At 48.9% G+C, this 21,308-nt stretch overlaps 1 protein-coding gene across 1 annotated transcript in view; it reads right to left on the bottom strand.

The window, feature by feature from the left end:
- The window catches only part of TAF4 (TATA-box binding protein associated factor 4), a 62,694-nt gene that overhangs the window by 23,779 nt on the left and 17,607 nt on the right, over positions 1-21,308 (bottom strand). Inside the window, exons 2-4 of the mRNA XM_061126896.1 lie at positions 3,537-3,703; positions 2,516-2,635; positions 392-511 (exon numbers count right to left, since the gene is read on the bottom strand). Of these exons, the coding sequence (XP_060982879.1) occupies positions 392-511; positions 2,516-2,635; positions 3,537-3,703 (407 nt within the window). The remainder of the gene's footprint in view (positions 1-391; positions 512-2,515; positions 2,636-3,536; positions 3,704-21,308) is intronic.

The raw sequence follows: 21,308 nt of genomic DNA, 5'->3' as shown, positions 1-21,308 counted from the left end.
AGATGCTGAAAAACACTCAGCAAAGAAACATGAAAAAGTTTTAAATCACAAATGGAGCACAATCCCACTGGTTTAAAGATTCATCCACATGTAGGAAAACTGCTGGAAATAAACTTGAAGAGGATGACGCCACTGCTCTGGCAGGCTACAACTGCTGTGCGGGCCCCGTCGTCCCTGAATGCGGCAGGTCTGGGCTTCATCACATAGACATTTCCACAGCCCGAAATCCTGGTGGTGCAGGATGCCGGACCCTCCCTGTGACCCTGCTGAGGCCACTGCCCTCAGACCCCGCCACGTACGGGGCCATGGAGACCCGAAGGCTCCCCACATGCATGCTGGGGCAGCATGACCCCGACACACGGCCCCGTGGCTCCCGAGAGGCAGCTCTCACCGTGGCAGCTGTCGAGGTGGTGGTGGCCCCTGGGACCGTCCGCTGAGGTGTCACCGTCTGAACAGCTGTTGCCGTCCCAAGTGAGGTTGTCTGAGCAGCGCCACCCAAAACAAGCTGAGGCTACGAGAATCCAAAGCATGAGGTAAACAGACGGCCTTCGTGAGACTTCCCGCAACAGGCAGGCCCCAAAGGACCCGCCACCTCGAGGGACCATGCCAGCCCCACAGCTGACTGTGTCCCCAAGAGCTGCAATCCTGAGCACCAAGGAAGCAGCGCTTTGCACCTTCAGCAAAAACTGACAGAAGCAAAGCCAATGGCCAGAGGGAACCTGGCTGTCAGGAGTCAATCCTGAGTGTCACATGGCAGCCAGGACAAGTAACATTTTCATAACAACCCAGATCACATCTCAGAAATTAAAAGGAAAAAAAGAAAACAGAGAAACAAGCTGAAAAGCCCATCCCCTGGCTCGTGCAGAGAGGCTGGTGACAAGAAATCCAGTATGTCACACAGGCAGGCACCCCACAGGGCAGCACCAGGACTCACTGGGGTCCCGGGCTCCCCTCCCCTGCCGCAACACCCTTCTCTGCTCCCCCAAAGCGAGTCACATCCAGAAATGCTCTGGAAATGGTTTTTAACCAGGCAGGGGCTCAATGTAGTCAGTGCTGGGAGGTAGGGGTGACTTTGCTAAACAAATACATTTAAACAAACGAACAACTAGACACCAAACAACTGGGCTTGTCAAATTCTCGAGATTTCTATCCTATGTGAGTAATCATGCAAATGTTCACTGCTTCTCTATTTTAAATTGGCACTCTTCCAATGGCCTGGCGTGCTGCAGTTCATGGGGTCACAAAGAGTCGGACACGACTGAGCAACTGAACTGAACGTAAAAATCTAGACTTCTCCAATTTTTCAAACTTTCTTATGACTTTGGAAGGTAGGGGGCAGTATAACCCTGAACATGACGCGGGCGGCTGCTCTCAGCAAAGCGGGTCCTGGTGCCTGCCCGCTCCAGGAGGTGCTCCAATGGTGCTGCTGGTGGGGGGCAAAGGGACAGGGGGGGCCCCTGGGCAGGAAGCTGTCTGCAACCCCAGGTTGTAAACACTGGTTTCCCAGGAGAAATGTCAGTCAGAAGACATGGTGGGCTTTCTTTATCATTGATAAATTCTTTCACTTGTAACATTAAGCACTTATTACTTTTGTAACAAGAAAATGGCAAATAAAAAACCTCAGAGGAAGAAAAGGAAAAGAATGGACCAGCAGGCATAGCAGAGCTGCTTCTGGACAATCAGAAACAGCCTGGGCACATCCAGCTCTTGGAGGTTGTCATTTCTATCAAAATGCACTCCTCACACGGCTCCCACTAGTCCCATGAAAACATCTTTCACCTGGACAATACTGAGATGGCAGAGAGAACCTGTTCTGATAAGCCTGGTGCAAAAGTTCACCATGAGCTTCACCACCTTCTCAGAAAAGGCTCCTCTCTCTACAACTGAAGCTCAGACACTCCAACCAGGCTGAACTCGGCCAGATGACTCCCAACCCCAGGAAGCACCATCGCCATGCAGCTCTTATCGCAGGAAGAAACCACCAAGCTCTTCTACTTGGGACCAACTGCTCCTCCAGCTGCTCCGAAAGCAGTGTCACGGCTGCGGGCGCCAAGAGACAAACGACCAAGGCGAGCGGGGAGACCAGGACAAGCAAGGAGGCCAAGCTGGCTGCACTCGGGATCAGGGCCAGAAGCCCCCACACCGCGTTGTTGGTGTCCATCAGGGAGGGTGTTGTGAGAGCTACACACAGTAACACACACACAGTGAGGACACACCCTCCTCAGTGCAACACACACATACTCTGAGCTGTAGATCGTTTCTGCTTCAGAGACGTGCGCCATCAAATGTTAGTAGGTGACATTTTTTAATTGCGCTTCTGGCACAGTAGGCGGCTTCTGAAAGTGCTGCTGGTGCTAAACTCTGTGTAGTTTTAGAGAAGCCTGGCTTCCCCTGCACTGGTGGGCAGAGAAAGCATCTCCTGCCCCAAATCCTGAACCCTGGCATCCAGCACCCAAACTCATGAGGCCCGACCCCTGACCCCGGCATCGTGGGCACCACCCAGCCCCCACCTCACCTGAACCCCGGGCGAGCGCTGCAGTGCGGTGCTGGGCTGTACCGTCGTCTGGGCCTGAGACACCTGCTTGATTATGGTCGTTGGGGTCACCTGCCGTGCAATAATTGGGGTCCCGGGTGCCTGAAAAACAAGGAGTTGTCACCTAAAAGGAGGGAAGTGAGAGGCGGCACACCACACGGTCCTTCCTTCAACACAGAGAGCACACCTGGGCCCCCAGGCTAGCCAGAGTCAGCGAGGCCCCCTAATTGCCACCATATAACTACAACACTCCTTAGCAGAGCCGCCCACGTGGTCTTCGAGGGAGGCATGTATCTGGGAAAGCAACACTTTGATTTCCTGTAATCACACAGCACTCAAAGTGAACATCTTACAACCATCTGACGGAACAGACCTCCACAGACCCTGCGAGCTGCTTGGGGCTGTTTTGGATGCTCAGGGAGGGGCCCCTCTGTCTACAGTGCAGGGACACCAACTCCAGGGGATGCGGCTGAAGTCACAGGACGACAGAGCTGTCAGGACCCCTCTAGTCTCCATGTTAGTCTCTGACCAGTCAACCAGCTCAGAAGGGGCAGAAAGGCACCAGGAGGCAGAACCTAGGGGAGGGGCGAGTCCCAGGCACTGAACCTGTCCTCCAGTCACAACCTCGGGGGGGCGGGGGGGGGGGGGGGAACACAGCCTGGGGGTGGGGGGGAGTAGCCCCCAAGGCTCACACATCTGTGTGTGGTGCGGGGGCTGTTTAACACAGTTCTGCAAAGCTCCTCTGCACCCCTCTGGTCACAACAGCTAACGAGGCTCAGGGCTCACTGGGTCCTGCACTCAAGTGTCCTAACCATCCGTCATGGTCCTACAGGGTGGCAGGATCCATACTTTGCAGAGGAGGAAGAGGAGGCGCGGGCGGGGGGGGGGAGAGGAATCACAGGAGGTGGCGGGGGGAGGGGTGCAGGTAGGAAACCCGAGTTCCTCCTGGGGCAGCTGAGCCATCCTACCCCCCACAACCCCCCCAGGCTGGGCGCGTGCTCACCTGCACGGTGGAGATCTGCACGGGAGGGGCACTTGTGGGGGTGGCCGGGCGCGGTGCCATGGTAGTCTGTGGCTGCGCCTGGGCGTGGGCCTGGGCCTGCATCTGAGCCAGGGCCTGCTGAGGGATCATGAGCAGCTGCCCATTCTCGCTCCGCACGAGGACCATACCTGGGGGGCGGGGGAGGGGGCTGGTGTCAAGAATGTGTCCCAGGGCCCGACTCCACGGGGAGCCAACAGCCCTGAGGAGGAAAGGGAGATGCTACGAACCCATCACTGAGCTCTGAGCACACCTGCCAGCAGAGACATGATGACAGGATGTGCACAGGAGGACAGAGACACGAGAGGGGCTTTCACTGATCTAAGTAGCAGCCGTCAGCCAGGCAGGCAGAGCTCCTCACAGCCCGTCCACCCCACAGCACCCTGCACTGGCCTGCAGGTCGGAGGCCAGGGAGCCAGGGCCTGCCAAGAGCCCCCGCGGCCAGGTGTGCTCCCCACATGGGCTGCCTGGAGTGGCCAAGTGCACAAGGCAGCAGGTGTCTCAGGAGAGGTTGCATCTGGAACCTCAGACCCAAGCCCTGCCCAGGAGCAGGTCACCACCCAAGCCCGCCACTGGCTCTGGGGGAGGCAGCCTGGTCTCTTCTCCCATCAGGTCCCCATCCCTGGGGACTAGACTGGACCTCGAGACAGCACTGCCCACCACCCACATACCTGGGGCCGGGCCTGGAGTGCCCGAAGCCCAGACACTCGTTCCAGGAACAGGACCCCTCGTGTGTCCACGGTGACCTGGGCCCCCCCCCCCCCCACCCACAGAGACACAAAGACACGAAGGACCACTCACCCTTCATGGGGCTCCAGCTACATCACTGGAAACCAAATCCTAGCAGGGAGTGTGGCATTAATTCTAGCTTCAAAAACCAGCACCAATTACATCCTAGATTCCATTAGAAACAGTAACACAACTTTCACACAATTTCCCATGACGGATTAGCAATGGGGCTGAAAGGAGTCCTATGAATAAGTCGCCCCAAAGCCAGGCTCGCGGAGAATGGGCACGAGGCACCCCACAGAAGAAGGATTCAGCCGGGCAGGGGTGTGGCCCAAGGAGCCCGCTGAGTGGGCAGCCCCACAGGGCAGCTGAAAACCTCAAGGCCAAGAACCTCCTGCCAGCCATCACAACAACAGGCATTCCCTGCTGAACCAGACGGGAGCTCCATCCAACGTAGAAGTCGGAGAAGTCTTTGGAGCTGCTGGTCCCGGCTCCTTCAACACCCATCATCACATCAGGAAATACAGCCTTTCCCCGGGGTCACGTCTGCAACTCTCGATCCAGAAAAACTTCTCGCATGTGTGCCCATTATGAGAGCGCCCTCCAAGACAACCCTTTCAAATGAGCCATGCTGAAGCAAAGGAAACCATGAGCAAAACAAAAAGACAACCCACAGAATGGGAGAAAATATTTCCTAACGATGCAACTACAAGGGATCATCTCTAAAATACACAAACAGCTCATGCAGCTCAATATCAAAAAAACAAACAAAAAATTTAAAAATGGGCAGATCTAAGCAGAGATCCTTAAACAACTAAAAACAAATTTATCATATGATCTAGTGGGATTGCTATCCCACTCCTGAGCACATATCCGGAGAAAACTGTATTTTGAAAAGATACGCATATCCCAATGTTCACTGCAGCACTATTTACAACAGGCAAGACAAGGAAGCTTCAACCTAAGTATCCACTGACAGATGAGTGGATAAAGACAATGTGGTACATATGTACAACAGGATACTACTCAGCCATGAAAAAGAATACAATAGTGCAACATGCAGCAACATGGATGAACCTAGAGATGATCACACTAGTGAAGTAGGTCAGAGAAATACAAATATCATATGATGTCACTTGTATATGGAATCTAAAAAACTGATACAAATGAACTTACTGACAAAATAGAAACAGACTCAGAGACTTAGAAAACAAACTTATGGTTACCAAGGGAGAAGGTGGGAGTCGGGGAGGGTAATTTAGGAGACTGGGTTTAACATATACACACAGCTACATGTAATATAGATAACTGGGACTTCCCTGGTGGTCCAGTGGCCAAGACTCTCTGCTCCCAATGCAGGGGGCCCAGGTTCAACCTCTGGTCAGGGAACTAGACCCCACATGCCACAACTGAAGAGTCTGTATGCCAAAACTATAGAATTCTAATGTGTACATACATGTGCTCAGTCACGTCTGACTCTGCAACCCCAAGGACCACGCCAGCCAGGCTCCTCTGTCCAGGGGATTCTCCAGGCAAGAATACTGAGGTGGGTTGCCATTTCCTCCTCCAGGGGATCTTCCTGACCCAGGGATCAAACCTGTCTCCTGCATTGGCAGGCAGATTCTTTACCACTGAGCCACTGGGGAAGCCCAAAAAATACAAATGCCACAACTAAAAGTGCCTACATGCTACAACTAAGACCTGGCACAGCCAGATAAATGAATGAATCTTTTCAAACGGATAATCTGCCAAGGATCTACGGTACAGTGCAGGCAGGCTCAATATTCTGTGATAACCTAGACGAATGAATATATGCGTAACTGGACCACCCTGCTGTACATCCAAAACCAACACAATATTGTAAATCAGCTATACTCCAACATAAAATAAAACTTTAAAACTTACAACAAATTTTAAAATAAAACTAAAATAAAGACAATAATGCATATTTAAGTTATATGCAGAGTATATCATGCAAAATACCAGGCTGGATGAAGCACAAGCTGGAATCAAGATTGCTGGGAGAAATACCAATAAATTCAGACAAGTAGATGACACCACCCTTATGGCAGAAAGCAAAGAACTAAAGAGCCTCTTGATGAAACTGAAAGAGGAGAGTGAAAAAGTTGGCTTAAAACTCAACATTCAGAAAACTAAGATCATGGTTTCCGGTCCCATCACTTCATGGCAAACAGATGGGGAAACAACGGAAACAGTGAGAGACTTTATTTTCTTGTTATTTTGGGGAGTTATTTTCTCCCAAATCACTGCAGATGGTGACTGTAGCCATGAAATTAAAAGACACTTGCTCCTTGGAAGAAAAGCTATGGCCAACCTAGACAGCATATTAAAAAGCAGAGACATTACTTTGTCAACAAAGGTCCATCTAGTCAAAGCTATGGTTTTTTCAGTAGTCATGTAGGGATGTGAGAGTTGGACCATAAAGAAAGCTGAGAGCTGAAGAATTGATGCTTCTGAACTATGGTGTTGGAGAAGACTCCTGAGTGTCCCTTGGACTGCAAGGAGATCCAACTAGTCCATCCTAAAGGAAATCAGTCCTGAATATTCACTGGAAAGACTGATGCTAAAGCTGAAGCTCCAATACTTTGGCCACCTGATGCGAAGAACTGACTCACTGGAAAAGACCCTGATGCTAGGAAAGACTGAAGGCAGGAAGAGAAGGGGACGACAGAGGATGAGATGGTTGGATGCCATCACCAACTCAATGGACATGTGTATGAGCAAGCTTCAGGAGTTGGTGATGGACAGGGAAGCCTGGCGTGCTGCAGTCCATGGGATCACAAAGAGTCAGACACGACTGAGCGACTAAACTGAACTGAAAGACAATAAGCCATATTTTCAAAACAAAACAAAACACAGCTGCTGTAAATAACTCACTGTTTTGAAATCTCTAAAACCTGGGAGCTTGTGAAAGCACTGAGGAGAGAAAGGCCTGGCAGGCTGGCAGCCGGAACTGATGCCTACGCCCTGAGAAGTCTGCACCACGCCCAGGACAGGCTCGGGCCACAGGGCAGCTCAAGGGGGTTGCATGGTCATCAACCCTGGCCCATGTTTGTGCTGAGGACCCCAAAAGAGGGGACCTAGTGACACGCCCAGCCACTCACTCACCAGTTCACTCAGGCACCATCCAGAGACGCCACTCCTTCATCACAGGGACTCAAGGGAGCAGGGCAGCCCAGCAGGCCCCGCAGTTTCCACAGCTGGACACCCCAATTTCAAACTCGCTAATGGGGCAGCTGATGCCTACACTTTATTGAATACTTGCTTATTTGCTTAAAGAATGATGTTCACAGAAATTCAAAGGAATATCTAAATAACATTCAAGAAAAGCAATGTGATTAATATGCCAGTCAAGTAACAGTGGTCTTTTGGACACAAAAGTCTTAAAAAAAAACAGACTGGGCCATGCAATGTGCCGATAGAGTGGGGAAAGCTGAGGACAGAAGCAAAACTCCTGCCAAGAAGTGACGTGGGACTCTCGTAGTGACGAGACCTCTCGGCAGCATCAGCAAAGTCTCCGGTGGGAACAGACCCGGGAAAGAGAGAACCAGGACAGCTGTTCCAGGCACGAGGGCCACAGGCGGCGCCAGCCAGCAGCTCTATGGGTGGCAGCTCCAGAAGGCGTGGCAGCTTCCCTGGGTAACATGCATACAGCCACTGATTCCAACAGAACTGGAGTCAGGCATGCCCGTGCCACCTGGGAGAATATGCCACACAGTCATGACATCATCACACTCTCTGGATCTCATAAACTCTGGTCATAATGCTCATTTCTAACAGATGACTCTGCAGTACCACTCAAAAGCAAAGAAACACAACGGTCTCAAAATGTAACTAAAACAAACTTTAGATAAAAGATCACGGAAAAGCAACTGTGTGTTCACAACAGCAGCACCCGGCCTGGGACTCCCAGCACCCCGGCCCCAGGGGGGACCAGGAGGCCGTCTGAGCCATCATCCCTCTGCCGGCGCAAGGCCAGCTCTGGGAGCGGTCAGGGAAGGGCCCCTGCAGGCGCCACCCTCCCGCCTTACAGACACACGGCCCCCAGGTCCCCCACACACACACCCTGGAGGTCTGGCTGCACCGTGGACCCCACCAGGCCCCTCCCTGCACCCCTCACACCCCACTCAGGGTGCTCTGGAACCAAAACCAGCCAGTGTGCACAAGCGAAAAGCATGACATGGTGAGTTCACACAACAGAAAGCCACTCAAACTTCCACGTTAAATTATGATAACATCTTTCTTAGTGCAGAGACAAGCGTTCATGAGAGCAGACTTGAAAAACGCGGAGACGAACCCGGAAGACGGAACTCTCAGGAGCCCGCCCCTTCTGGCTACAAGACTCTGAGTTTCTTTCCACCCTCTGTTCTATGAGCACGTGTACAACATATGTGTTTTGATAACCGTAAAGAAAATTGGGGTAATTCTGTTGATATTCAGTTTGGTGTTTTCTTTTCAAAACCATAATTTTCAGTGGCTATGTATTTCATCCAAAACATATTTATAATTTCTTTATTGATGAAGGCAGGCAATTTTCTACTTTCTGTCATTGTGAGAGCTCAGGATTTTACAGAAAGACACGCAGCATAAACCCGCAGCACCCCTGTTAAGACCACGCTGCGTGCAGTCATACCGCAGACAGACACAGCACCGCCTGTTTGGGAGGCTGGGCACCCAGGGGCACAGAGTGCAGTGAGCTCTGTCGGGGTGGGGCCACGTCCCCGTCACAGCCCGAGCACAACAACAGTCCTTAGGACTAAGTGAGCCCCACCCTCCTGAAAGAACCGGAGTTCAAGATCAACTCCAGCATTTGTACCCAAGGTTACAGTTTCCCTGATCCCTTTCATACCAACATTTTTCACTGTATTTTTAACCAAAATGTAGGTCAGCCAGAGCTACACGACAAATTAAAAAGGCATTTTCCACCCCGCCTGGGATCCTCCACCTGGAAGTCACCACTTCTGGGGAGACAGTCTCAGCATGGCCTTCAGTGCTCAGTCCCAACCTTGCCCCCAGGACACACGCGTGTCCTTCAACCTCGGCTGGGGGCTCCCAGGCCTGGCGAACAGCCCGGCTGTACTGGCACAAGCAGGTAACAGCAGTCGTGTTGGAGGAGCCAGACCCTTCCCTGCCCTCGCACCTGCCCCCAACAAGCATTCCTTGCCCCATCACTAGCCAGATAGCTCGGAGGGTCTGCAGAGATGGTTAGATGAACGGCAGACCCTCCATAATCAAGATGCAAAATAAAACTGCCCCTGAACACTGAACACTGAAGAAGCCAGAATCAGACCAGGAGCAGAGGAATGCAAAGAGGCATGATACAGCCGGAGAACTCTCTCCTCAGAGCCATGCGGGGCACCTGGGAGGAGCCCCAGGACTGGCCCATCCAGACCCCAGCCCTCAGCAGCAGAAGAGGAGCCCGGCCTCGTGAAGCATCTCTGAGACGCACGCCCAAGAGAACAGCCACTGGCCAGGGTGTGACAGGGGCCTCCTGCCACACCACCCGCAGTCCTGCCGGGGGCCCCTCCAGCACGTCCCTGGGGGCAGGGTCCCCCAACTACTCTACCAGAAGCAAACTCAGCCAGACACCAACAGACACCAGTGACGCTGACTTAATTACAGCCTAAATATTCTTTCACTCTTAGGGCTGCCTGCCTTTTAAATCACCTAAAAGAAAGTGCCTAAACCCACAGAGCTATGACTCCAGGAAGGCTGGTGGGGGGGTCAGACGTGTGGGAGGCGGGGCTGCCGTGTCCTGGCCTCACCTCAGCCTCACAGGACCTGAGCACTGAGGACGGAGCAAGACTGCTGCAAACCTAAGGAAGTGTTTGCCTGCCTGCACTGTCAGTGCTTTCAAAGCTAAAGGTGAAAGGAAACACAGGTGAAACATTTGATCAAAACAAACAACAAGACTTCTCTGGTGGCTCAGTGCTAAAGAATCCACCTGCCAGTGCAGGAGACACAGGTTCAATCCCTGATCTGGAAGATTCTACATGCCTGGGAGCAACTCAGCCCATGCGGCACAACTACTAGCTTGTGCTACAGAGCCAGGGAACCGCAACTACTGGAGCCCCTGTGCCTTAGAGCCCGTGGTCTGCGACGAGAAGCCACCACCACGAGAAGACTGCGCAGCACAACTAGAGTCGCCCCTGCTCGCTGCAACTAGAGAAAAGCCCACCCAGCAATGAAGACTCAGCACAGCCACAAATAAATGCATAAATAAAACAATTTAAAAAACAACAACAAGAAAAGCCCCGGGCAGGCAGACCCCTCCCGCTTCTTCCAGCCTCCAAGTCAGGTTTCCCCCAGACAAACACGGTTCAGGGTCATGGCGGAGCACGGCTGGAGATTCAGGACTCCACACCTGATTTTCACTTCACATCACACGGTGACTTTCAAAGTCTTGATGAAACCAAGCATCGGCTCTAAGTAAGCTAAGGCATCACTGGGCCTCAGAACCTCGCTCCCAGGGTGGACATACGTGTACTTAACGGCTGATTCATGCTGTACAACAGAAACCAAACGGCACTGTAAAGCAACTGCCCTGCCATTAAAAATAAGGAAAGGAAAGCAGCTCACTGCTGTGTGCACACAGGGCAACAGAGATGTCCCCACAGGAGAGGCTGGAGGAGGAGGACCAGGACGAGGTGGGCGGTGGGGGGTCAGGGCTGGAGGACATCTTTCCCACACCGAGCACGTCCACACAGGCTGAAATCCAGAAACGGAGCTGCTTAGAGCACAATTTCTGAAAACAAAATTTTACCCCAAACTTGACTAGTCAGTAACCACAACTGTCTTACCTACTTTAAAAATTGACCATAAAAATGTCCATCAAGCAATTCCCAAAAGCAACACAAAGGGCCAAACAGCAGACGCTCAACCTCACTGACGAGCTAGGAGAGGCAGGTTTCAGGCGAGAACCATCCAGAGGAAGCTCAGCGTCCTTTCTGCCCTCCAGGCCTGGCACAGGCGGGGGCGTGGGGCGAGCACCAACACCAGGATGGGTGCCCCGGGACCCAGCCACTGCAGTGCGGGGTCCTGTGCAGCGGCACTCGCCTTCAGGGCTCAGACAGCCACGCCGTGTCCACACGGTGTCCACCAGTGAGCTGGCAGGGACGCATGCCGTGGACGTGTGATGGGACGGGATGTGAGAAGACAACGGCACCACAACACAAGTGACCAGCTCGTGGAAAAGTCACGTGTGCGTGCTCAGTTATGTACCCGAGAGATAAAAACCCGGTCTAGACACACCTCAGGGTACTGTCCTCCAGGAGAAGACCCAGGGTCACAGTTGTTTAAACTAGCACTGTGACCGCCCTGTCACTTCAGGGAGATCCCAGAAAGGAAGACAATCCCAAGAAATGCAGGGGTGCCAGAGCCCCCCAGTCCTGAGGTGCCCTCAACCTTTGGGGCGGCCTCCACTCCCCTCCTCCCCAAGGCCCTCCTCCCCGAGGTCCACCACCAAGGGTGCCACCATGTGCCTCGGCGGCCAGCGCTGCCCCGCCCCGTCTTGGACACTGCGCTCGCCTCCTGTGTCCTGGGCCGGCTCTGAGCTCCAGGTGCCTGTCACCTGGCTCTTTTCTGGGTGACAGAGGGAACACGATGCCACAGGACGTGGCGTGTGCCCCTAAGGGCACAGCATGACGGAGGGAAGGTCTCCCTCCAACTTGACACAGGCCTCACCCGACAGGTGGCACACGTCCACGCATCTGCCCAACGAGGTCCCCTGGCCCAGGGCCCTCACCCCTGCATGTCCATGCACAGCAAATGGGAAACGACTGTGTGGCCCAGCGGGCCTCTCCACGCACCTGTGGAGGACACCGCTGGCCCGGACCCCCCTCTGCCTCTCTGCTGTCCTCACCTTAGTCAGCACAGAGCGGTTCTCAGCTCCTCAGGTTTTCAAGATCCCTGCAACCCACAGGTCTCAGAGGCCTCCCCAAGCTCCTCTGGAGGCCCTGAACCACCCTCCCAGCCCTGTGCTGGCGCCCAAAGCCTGCACCCATTGGCCGCCAGGGCGGCCGTGCTGAGAGGTCAGTCAGCATCCCAAGGCCCTGGTGCCCCTGTCTGCAGCCTCCCCGAACTTCTGCAAGAAAGCCAGAACATGCTTCACTGCAACCCACGTCCCCAGTTCTGAACACTCCGCGCTAGCGGACAACTTGCATCCACGTGTGATTCAGTGCAGTCCCTCTTGCCCACAGATCTCTGCTCCCTTCGCTTTGACTGGCACTAGCCAGTCTGTGCCCCCACCCCCACACACAGCACCAGGAGACCCCAGGTGGGCACTTCTCCAGTCAACCCAGTCCACCCTATCTTTCCTTTATTTTCTCTTTCCTCAGACTTTCCCTTAACTTTATCTTCTGTTGTTTTTATTATTCACCTTCTGTTGCTTCTGCGGGTAAGAACGTGTGTAAATAAGTAAAAAAACCAGCAGATGCTCCTCCCAGAACAGGGGAGGGGGTGCAGCCAGGAGGCGGGTGCACCTCTTCCCTCCACAAAGCTGTGCGTGTCGAGAGCTGCTCCAGAGACAGGGCAGGAGGGCAACACACAAGATGCTCTGGAGGAACCTTCTGGGCCCTTCTCAAGGTCAATAAGCAAAGAAATGAGAACCCCTCTTCCAGACAGTGTGCTCAGCAGGCTCTGACTCTGAGGACGGGTCAGTTCCAGCTTCTCCAGCCTGAACGCCACAGATGTGTCCATCTCCACCCTCTCACATGTTCAAGGGCTCAGTAAATCGAGGCCAGAGCAGAGGGGCTGCTCTGATTTGATAGCTGAAGGCAGGAAGCGTGGCCCACTGCCCCGAACCCACCCCACCCTGGGCTCCAGCATCCAGGCCAAGGGCCGGTGCAGGGCCTGGGTCTACGGCAGCCAACTGAAGCCCAGGGTGGGTCTGCATGCTGTGAGACATCTGGACAGTGCAAACTGCACGGTTTCCAGGGAACCAAGGTCAGGTGGCAGACAGTGCGCACGGTCCAGGATTCACGGCAAACTTTAGCCACCTGCCCTCACTCATCAGAAGGCCCGAGAGGAAGAAGCAAAACCAGAGACTGAACCACCTTCGTTCATTCACTGCCGCCAACACTCACTGAGGACCTACTCATGCTGGACTGCGTGGGGCCCTGGAGAAAAACCAGAAATGCACACTGGCCAGGGGCTTCCTACATGTGGGGTGAGGCAGGCCACGTGTGGAGGTGGAGGTAGCCACGACCCACCACCTCCCATCAACACAACCACCTATCAATTAATGTGATTGATCCATCGACGCCAGGGCCATGCTACAGGGGGGAGGTGCCCAGTGCTCTGTGCAACCAGGGAACACTCCTGGTCTCAACTGAAGGACCCCAAAACGACCCGGGAGGGAGGGGCGGGGGTCAGTGTCAGGAGGGGTACGGCAGGGCACCCCACACTGCAGCACGGCAGGCAAAGACCACCCAGGGACACGCCAAGGAGAAAGCCAAGGGGACTGGGGGCTGAGGCCCAAGACCCGCGGCCATCCGTCAGGAGGGCGCTGGGCCCAGGTGGGGGTCATGGTCTTCTTCTTCTGCAGGAGAAGCCAGAGGACCAGGAAGGTGAGGAGCTGATGAGCACACAGCTGGGTTTTAAATAACTGAAGGGACCCCACAGTAGCAGAAGAGGCATCTGATAAAACTCAAAATCCACTGGACTAAAAAATAAATATCCTCCACCAGGAAAAGCAAACAAATGGTCTTAGAAGACAAGGAACCTCGCTAACTCTCTGAAATGAACCTCCAAACTCCCAGCCCCAGTGGTAAATCCTCAGGAGCATTTCCTTTGGTATCAGGAACAATTCAAGGGTGGCAGCAGTACCCATCTACCCAACACCATACCAGCGATCCTGGCAAACCCCACAGACCAGAGAACAGGTCGAGAAGTGGGAACATGAGGGCTGAAACAAAATAAGCCTGTCATAACTGCATACAACAGTATTCCCTATATATAACACCCCTACCCCAAAATCTGCACATGTATTTTTTGAAATATTTACTCCTTTTATTTTATTTGGTTGAGCTGAGTTTTAGTTGCAGCAGGTGGGATTTAGTTCCCTGAACAGGGATCGAACCTGGGCCCCCTGCATTGGGAGCAGGAATCTTAGCCACTGGACCACCAGGAAAGTCACTGCACATACTTTTTTTTTTTTTGCACATACATTTTTAAATGAAAGGTTCGATAACATCGCTACATTTAAAATCAATATCCAAAACTCAACTACAATTCAACATTTCATCAATAAAGAACTAGAAAAATGCAATTTTTAAAAACTACTATTTACGATAACAGAATAAACTTTAGAGTGTCCTGGAATGAATCCAACCAAACATCAAACATGCACAAGACCTATAACAGAAAAAAATTATAAAACTCGACTGAAAGATATAGAACTAAATAGAGTGATAATGCCATATTCATGAATATATATGTACTATTTGTGTATGGTAATCCTTCTCAAATTGACCCACAGGTTAATATAATTCTGATCAAAATAACCTGGGCCTCAAAGAGTTGATTCAAAAATGTATAAGCAAGATCAAAATACCAAGACAAGCACAGGCAATTATCAGGAAGAACCTAGTGAGACACTGGCTCCACTGGACACCAAGAGTCATCATGAAGCCACACTATTTATGGACATGATGCCACTGATGAAAAAACAAATAAAGAGAAAATCCTGGCAGCCCAGAAACAGACCCCTACATAACATAAAAACAAAAATATTACAGAAGGGACATGCAGATCACTGAGACAAGGAAGGTCACTGCAAATACAGTGCCAGGACAACTGTTTATACAAATAGAATGAAGAGTGAAAACGGAACTCTCACGTGCCATATGCACTTCAGATTCCAGGAGGTTTAAAGACATAAAAGTGGAAGTAAACACTAAAGTTTTAGAAGAAAATACAGGAGACCACACCTATGACCACCTTGGGGTTAGAAAGAACTTCTTAAACATGACTAGAAAAAGTATTTGACATAAAGAAAAAAAAACAGATTCCACTACGTTAAATCAAGAACTCCTGTTCATCAGAAGATACCATAAAGAAAGTGAAAAGACCAGCCGTAAACTGAAAGAACAACTGGTCACTACATGACCTATAAAGGAATAGTGACCTGGATACAGACAGAAGTCCTACAAATTAACAGAAAAATTCAAAGAAAACGGGGCAAAAAGACATAAACAGACATTTCACAGAAGGATACCCACAAACAGCAGTGTACAACATAATGTCAACTTCCTCAATACTGAAGGAAAAGGAAATGAAAACTAAAACAATAATGTGGCAGCACTTCACACGCACTAGGTTTGAAGAACTGAAAAGTCTGACAACACCAAGTGTTGTCAGGGATGAAGACCCACAGGAGCTCTGCATGGAGGCAGGCAGACTGGAGTCGCCAGCATCACTCAGGTACCAGCGCCAGACAGCGATGCTGCAGGAAGACAGCACCAGCAGCCCTCACAAACTCACACAAAAACCTCAGCAAATATAATAGTTCACGAAATAATACTGCTTCACGGCCAAGTGGGGTTTAGCCTAGGAATGCACCATGATTTAACAGTCAAAACTAAATCCATGTAATACCTTATTAACAGACAAAAAAAAAAAAAAAAATCCACACAAGAACATCTCAATACATGAACATGGAAGGCATTTGCCAATTAAACATCCATTCAAAAATTCTCACCAAACAAGGAAGAGAAGGGAGTTCCCTCAACCCAGTAAAGGACATCTATGAAAATCCTACAGCTAATATCATACATTTAAAGGGAAGAAGTCTAATACAATCCCCCCAAATCAAAAACAAGGCAAAAATGTCCCTTTCCATTGCTTCTATTCAACGTTACACTGGAGATCCCAGCTGGTGCAATATAGCAAGAAGAAAAATAAAGCTGTGCAGATCAGAAAGGAAGAAGGAAGCCTCTCTCTGTTACAGACAAAACAGTTGTCTCTGTAGAAAATGCTAAAGAACCCATAAAATTGCTGAAAGAACTAATATATGAGTTAGGCACAGTCACAGGATACAGGTCAATAAATGAGCAATTTTATTTCTGAATACTAGCAACAAGTAACTGGAAATTTCAATTTTTAAGTACCATTTATGTAGCTTAAAAATATGAATGCTTAAAGATATGCTTATTTAACAAAGTATGTTTAAGACATAAACACTGAAAACCATAATTCTGAGAGATATGTTTAAAAACCTAAATAAATGGAGAGGTATTCTATGTTCATAGATCAGAAATCAATGTCTTTCAGATGTCAATTATCATAAATCTGGTTCACAGATTCAATACAATCCCAGGCATGATATCAGAAGACTTTTCTGTGGAAATGGACAAGATGATTTTAAAACTTATATGGAACTGCAAGGAACTCAAGTAGCTCTAAGGACACAGAGGGGCCTGGCATGCTGTAGTCCACAGGGTCACAAAGAGGCAGACACAACTTAGCAACTGAACAACAACAAATAGCTCCAAACATTTTTGAAAAAGAGCACTCAGAACATTGATATTACCTGAGTTCAGGGCTTACTATGAAGGAGTTATGCTAATCAAGAACTGTGGACAGGGATAAACAAATGGGACCAGAATACAATCCATAAACAAAGACCACATCAAATAGGTACCACCGAATATTTTTTTTTTTTAACCACTGAATATTTTATGGGGAGAAAAATTAATCTCAACCCCCGACCTTACCAATATCCCAAAGTGAACTTGAATTGTACTGAGTAAAAGCTAAAAACATAAAAATCCTATAAGAATACATGGGAAAAAATCCTTGTGCCTTGGGTCAGGCAAAAACTTCTTTGATAAAACATAATGTGAATTCCCACATGAGCTATTTCAAGTCCTAAAAGATGATGCTGTTAAAGTGCTGCACTCAATATGCCAGCAAATTTGGAAAACTCAGCAGCGGCCACAGGACTGGAAAAGTCAGTTTTTATTACAATCCCAAAGTAAGGCAATGCCAAAGAACGTTCAAACTACTGCACAATTGCACTCATCTCACACACTAGCAAAATAATGCTCAAAATTCTCCAACCAAGGCTTCAACAATACATGAACCAAGAACTTCCAGATGTTCAAGCTAGATTTAGAAAAGGCAGAGAAACCAGAGATCAAATTGTCAACATCTGTTGGATCACAGAAAAAGCGAGAGAGTTCCAGAAAAACATCTACTTCTACTTTATTGACTATGCCAAAGCCTTTGACTATGTGGATCACAACAAACTGGAAAATTCTTAAAGAGATGGGAATACCAGACCACCTTACCTGCCTCTTGAGAAATCTGTATGCAGTTCAAGAAGCAACAGTTAAAACGTGACATGGAACAATGGACTGGTACCAAACTGGGAAAGGAGTACGTCAAGGCTGTATACTGTCACCCTGCTTATTTAACTTACATGCAGAGTACATCATGAGAAGTGCTGAGCTGGATGAAGCACAAGCTAGAATCAAGATTGCTGGGAAAAATAACAATAACCTCAGATATGCAGATATTATCACCCTTATGGCAGAAAGCGAAGAACTAAAAAGCCTCTTGATGAAACTGAAAGAGGAGAGTGAAAAAGTTGGCTTAAAACTCAACATTCAGAAAACTAAGATCATGGTATCCAGTTCCATCACTTCATGGCAAATAGATGGGGAAACAATGGAAACAGTGAGAGACTTTATTTTCTTGGGCTCCCAAATCACTGCAGATGGTGACTGCTGCCATGAAATTAAAAGCTCCTTGGAAGAAAAGCTATGGCCAACCTATACAGCATATTAAAAAGCAGAGACATTACTTTGCCAATAAATGTCTGTCTAGTCAAAGCTACGGTTTTTCCAGCAGTCAGGTATGGATGTGAGAGTTGGACCATAAAGAAAGCTGAGCGCGCAATTGATGCTTTTCAACTGTGGTGTTGGAGAAGACTCTTGAGAGTCCCTTGGACTGCAAGGAGATCAAACCAATCAATCCTAAAGGAAGTCAGTCCTGAATATTCATTGGAAGGACAGATGATGAAGTTGGAGCTCCAATACTTTGGCCACCTGATACAAAGAACTGATTTATTGGAAAAGACCCTGATGCTGGGAATGATTGAAGGAAGGAGAAGACGGGGACAACAGAGGATGAGATGGTTGGATGGCATCACCGACTCCACGGACATGAGTTTGAGCAAGCTTCGGGAGGTGGTGATGGACAGGGAAGTCTGGTGTGCTGCAGTCCACGCAATCACAAAGAGTTGGACACGACTGAGCAACCGAAAGAATTGTTCGAAAGGCTGAAAAAGTTTTTCCTTTTGCCCCTTGCCTCGGTGGTTAGCTGATGATCTGCCCTGTCTCTATGATTTTGCCTCTTCTAGAATTTTATATAAATGAACTTACACAGTGATAGTCTTTTCTCTCTGGCTTCTGCTTAGCACAACACTTGTGAAAATTTCCAAGCTGTTGTGTGTATCGGTGTATGCCGTTTTGTTGTAACACTTAAAGAAACTGATAAGCTGGACTTCGTTAAAACTGAAAACTTGATCTTTGCAATATACAGTTAGTTAAATGAAAAGGCAAACACAGATTAAGAAAAAACACTTATAAAACAATTCTGTGATAAAAGACTGATTGTATCTATGTTTTTAAAACTCTTACCAAACCAATAATAACAAAACAAACAGCCCAATAAAAAAATACAGGTGAAAGATTTGAATACACACCTCAGGAAAGATAGGAAAATGAAAAATAAGCACACGAAAAAATGCTCGATAACATTAGTCATTAGGGAAATGCAAATTAAAACCATAATGAGATAGCATCACACACCCAAGAAACCAGCTAAAATTTAAAATACTGACCATAATAACAGCAAGGATTTGAAATAACCATCACACATTGCTGGTGGTAATGTAAAATAGGACAGCCACTCTGGAAAAGAGCTTGGCAGATTAAAAAGTTAATATTCACTTACCATTTCCAACAGTCCCATTCCTATGCATCTGCCCAGCAGAAATTAAAACTCACGTCCATACAGAGGTTGATAAGAAAGTTTATAGAAGCAATATTATTTTTTTCTTATGTGTGTCCAATTGATAATACTGTGCTAGTTTCAGTTATTCAGCTTCACAGAAGCGCTATCCTTAACAGTCAAAAGCGGGAAACAACCGAAATACCCACCAAATGGTGACCAGACAAACAAACGCCACATCCATCCACAGCACGGAACACTGCTTTACAACAAAACGGCATACACCGATACACACAACAGCTTGGAAATTTTCACAAGTGTTGTGCTAAGCAGAAGCCAGAGAGAAAAGACTATCACTGTGTAAGTTCATTTATATAAAATTCTAGAAAAGGCAAAATCATAGAGACAGGGCAGATCATCAGCTAACCACCGAGGCAAGGGGCAAAAGGAAAAACTTTTTCAGCCTTTCGAACAATTCTTTTTTTTTTTTAAACAATTCTCTATCGTGACTGTGGTGATGGTTACATAATTTATGTTTGCTAAAACTCACAAAACTATACCTTGAGAAGGGTAAATTTTACTGTGTAAAAACTATGCCTCAATAAAAGAGACTTTAAAAAATAAACACAATGAGATACCACTGCACATCCACTGGAACAGTTAAGATGAAACAGCCTTCCCACGCCAAGCCCCAGCTTGGACACGGAGCAACAGGAACTCTAGGAAATTCACACGACCACTCAGGAAAGCAATGAGGTGGCCTCTGATGAGACTGAACGTACACTTCCACACGACTCAGAAATTCCACTCCTAACACTCATGCAGGAGGAGAGCATGTCCATGCACACGTCCATGTGAAGCCAGGGCACTGATGTTACAGAAGTGTCGATCATCACAGTCAAAAGTGGGAAGTTACCCACCGTGAATGGGTGACCGTATGGCGTGTGTCCAAACGTGCAATGCTGCTCAGCACGATCAACGCATCACTGGCACACACAGCCACGTGGGTGAACTCAAACCGTGCATGGAGGGAAGAGCGACTGACACCAGAAAGCACAGGACGCATGATTTCACACACAGGAAATTCTAGGAAGGCAAAACCAGGCGGCAGTGACAGAAGAGCGAAAAGGACTTTTGCGCGGGCCCAGGGTGGCCTAGGGTAAACAAGCGTCCTGCGTCCTGTGATAGGGGACAGACAGGGCATCCACTTCTCAAAATTCAATCTGTGTGCGCAAAACGGATCCGCTCTGTTGCATGCAAATACCCCCAAAAAGATTTCACGGGTGCTGATGAGTGTTTAAAGATGAGCCCTGTCAATCCTAAAACGTCACAGACCAGACTTCCAAGTCATCCTGGAAGCCGAGGCCCCCACTCCCAGCACACAGCAGACTGGACCAGAACCACCCGGGCTTTTGCCCTCCGCAGGCAGCACAGCCCTCCGCCTCCAGCCCAACACTCGCCAGCCGACCCATGCTGATGGATGCCTTTGATCGCTCAGGGAAAACTAAAACGTCATTTTCAACTATCCCCCTCCAAACCTACTTTTTTAAGTTTTAGTGTCTGAGCATGCAGGAAGATGTCACTACGAAAAGTTATTTCTTCTCAGAGTATGCTAGATATAAAATGTAGTTTTTCAATCAAAACGTCACTAGATGATGATCTCCAGGTTACACTGCTAAAAAACGGAAATCAAGATTCAAGTCAATGTATATGCCACCTGTAGAAAAAAAAAGGGGAAAGAATATATCTCTGTGTGCACATATTTATTTTTACAAAAAGACATACTTGAAAAGATGTCCCACAGACTAATAAAAATCAAAAACTTTTAAATTATCCCTCTAGGGGAAAGGAATAAAGCGGGACTAGAGTTGAAAGTCCTTCTAAAAAGCTCAGCATTCATACAGTGGAAATGTCTGAAAATGTTTCACACATTCAAAATACAAAATTACAACAAACAAAAAAATAGGAACTAAAGTTTAAAACAAAGTAAAACAAAAATAGAAAAAAAAAGTAAACCATGTATCAAATTGG

Source organism: Dama dama, chromosome 23 (genome assembly GCF_033118175.1).
Source record: "Dama dama isolate Ldn47 chromosome 23, ASM3311817v1, whole genome shotgun sequence".
Classification (NCBI taxonomy): Eukaryota; Metazoa; Chordata; class Mammalia; order Artiodactyla; family Cervidae; genus Dama; species Dama dama.
The sequence above is the reverse complement of the archived record's forward strand: the minus strand, read 5'-3'. Positions and strand labels throughout refer to the sequence as shown.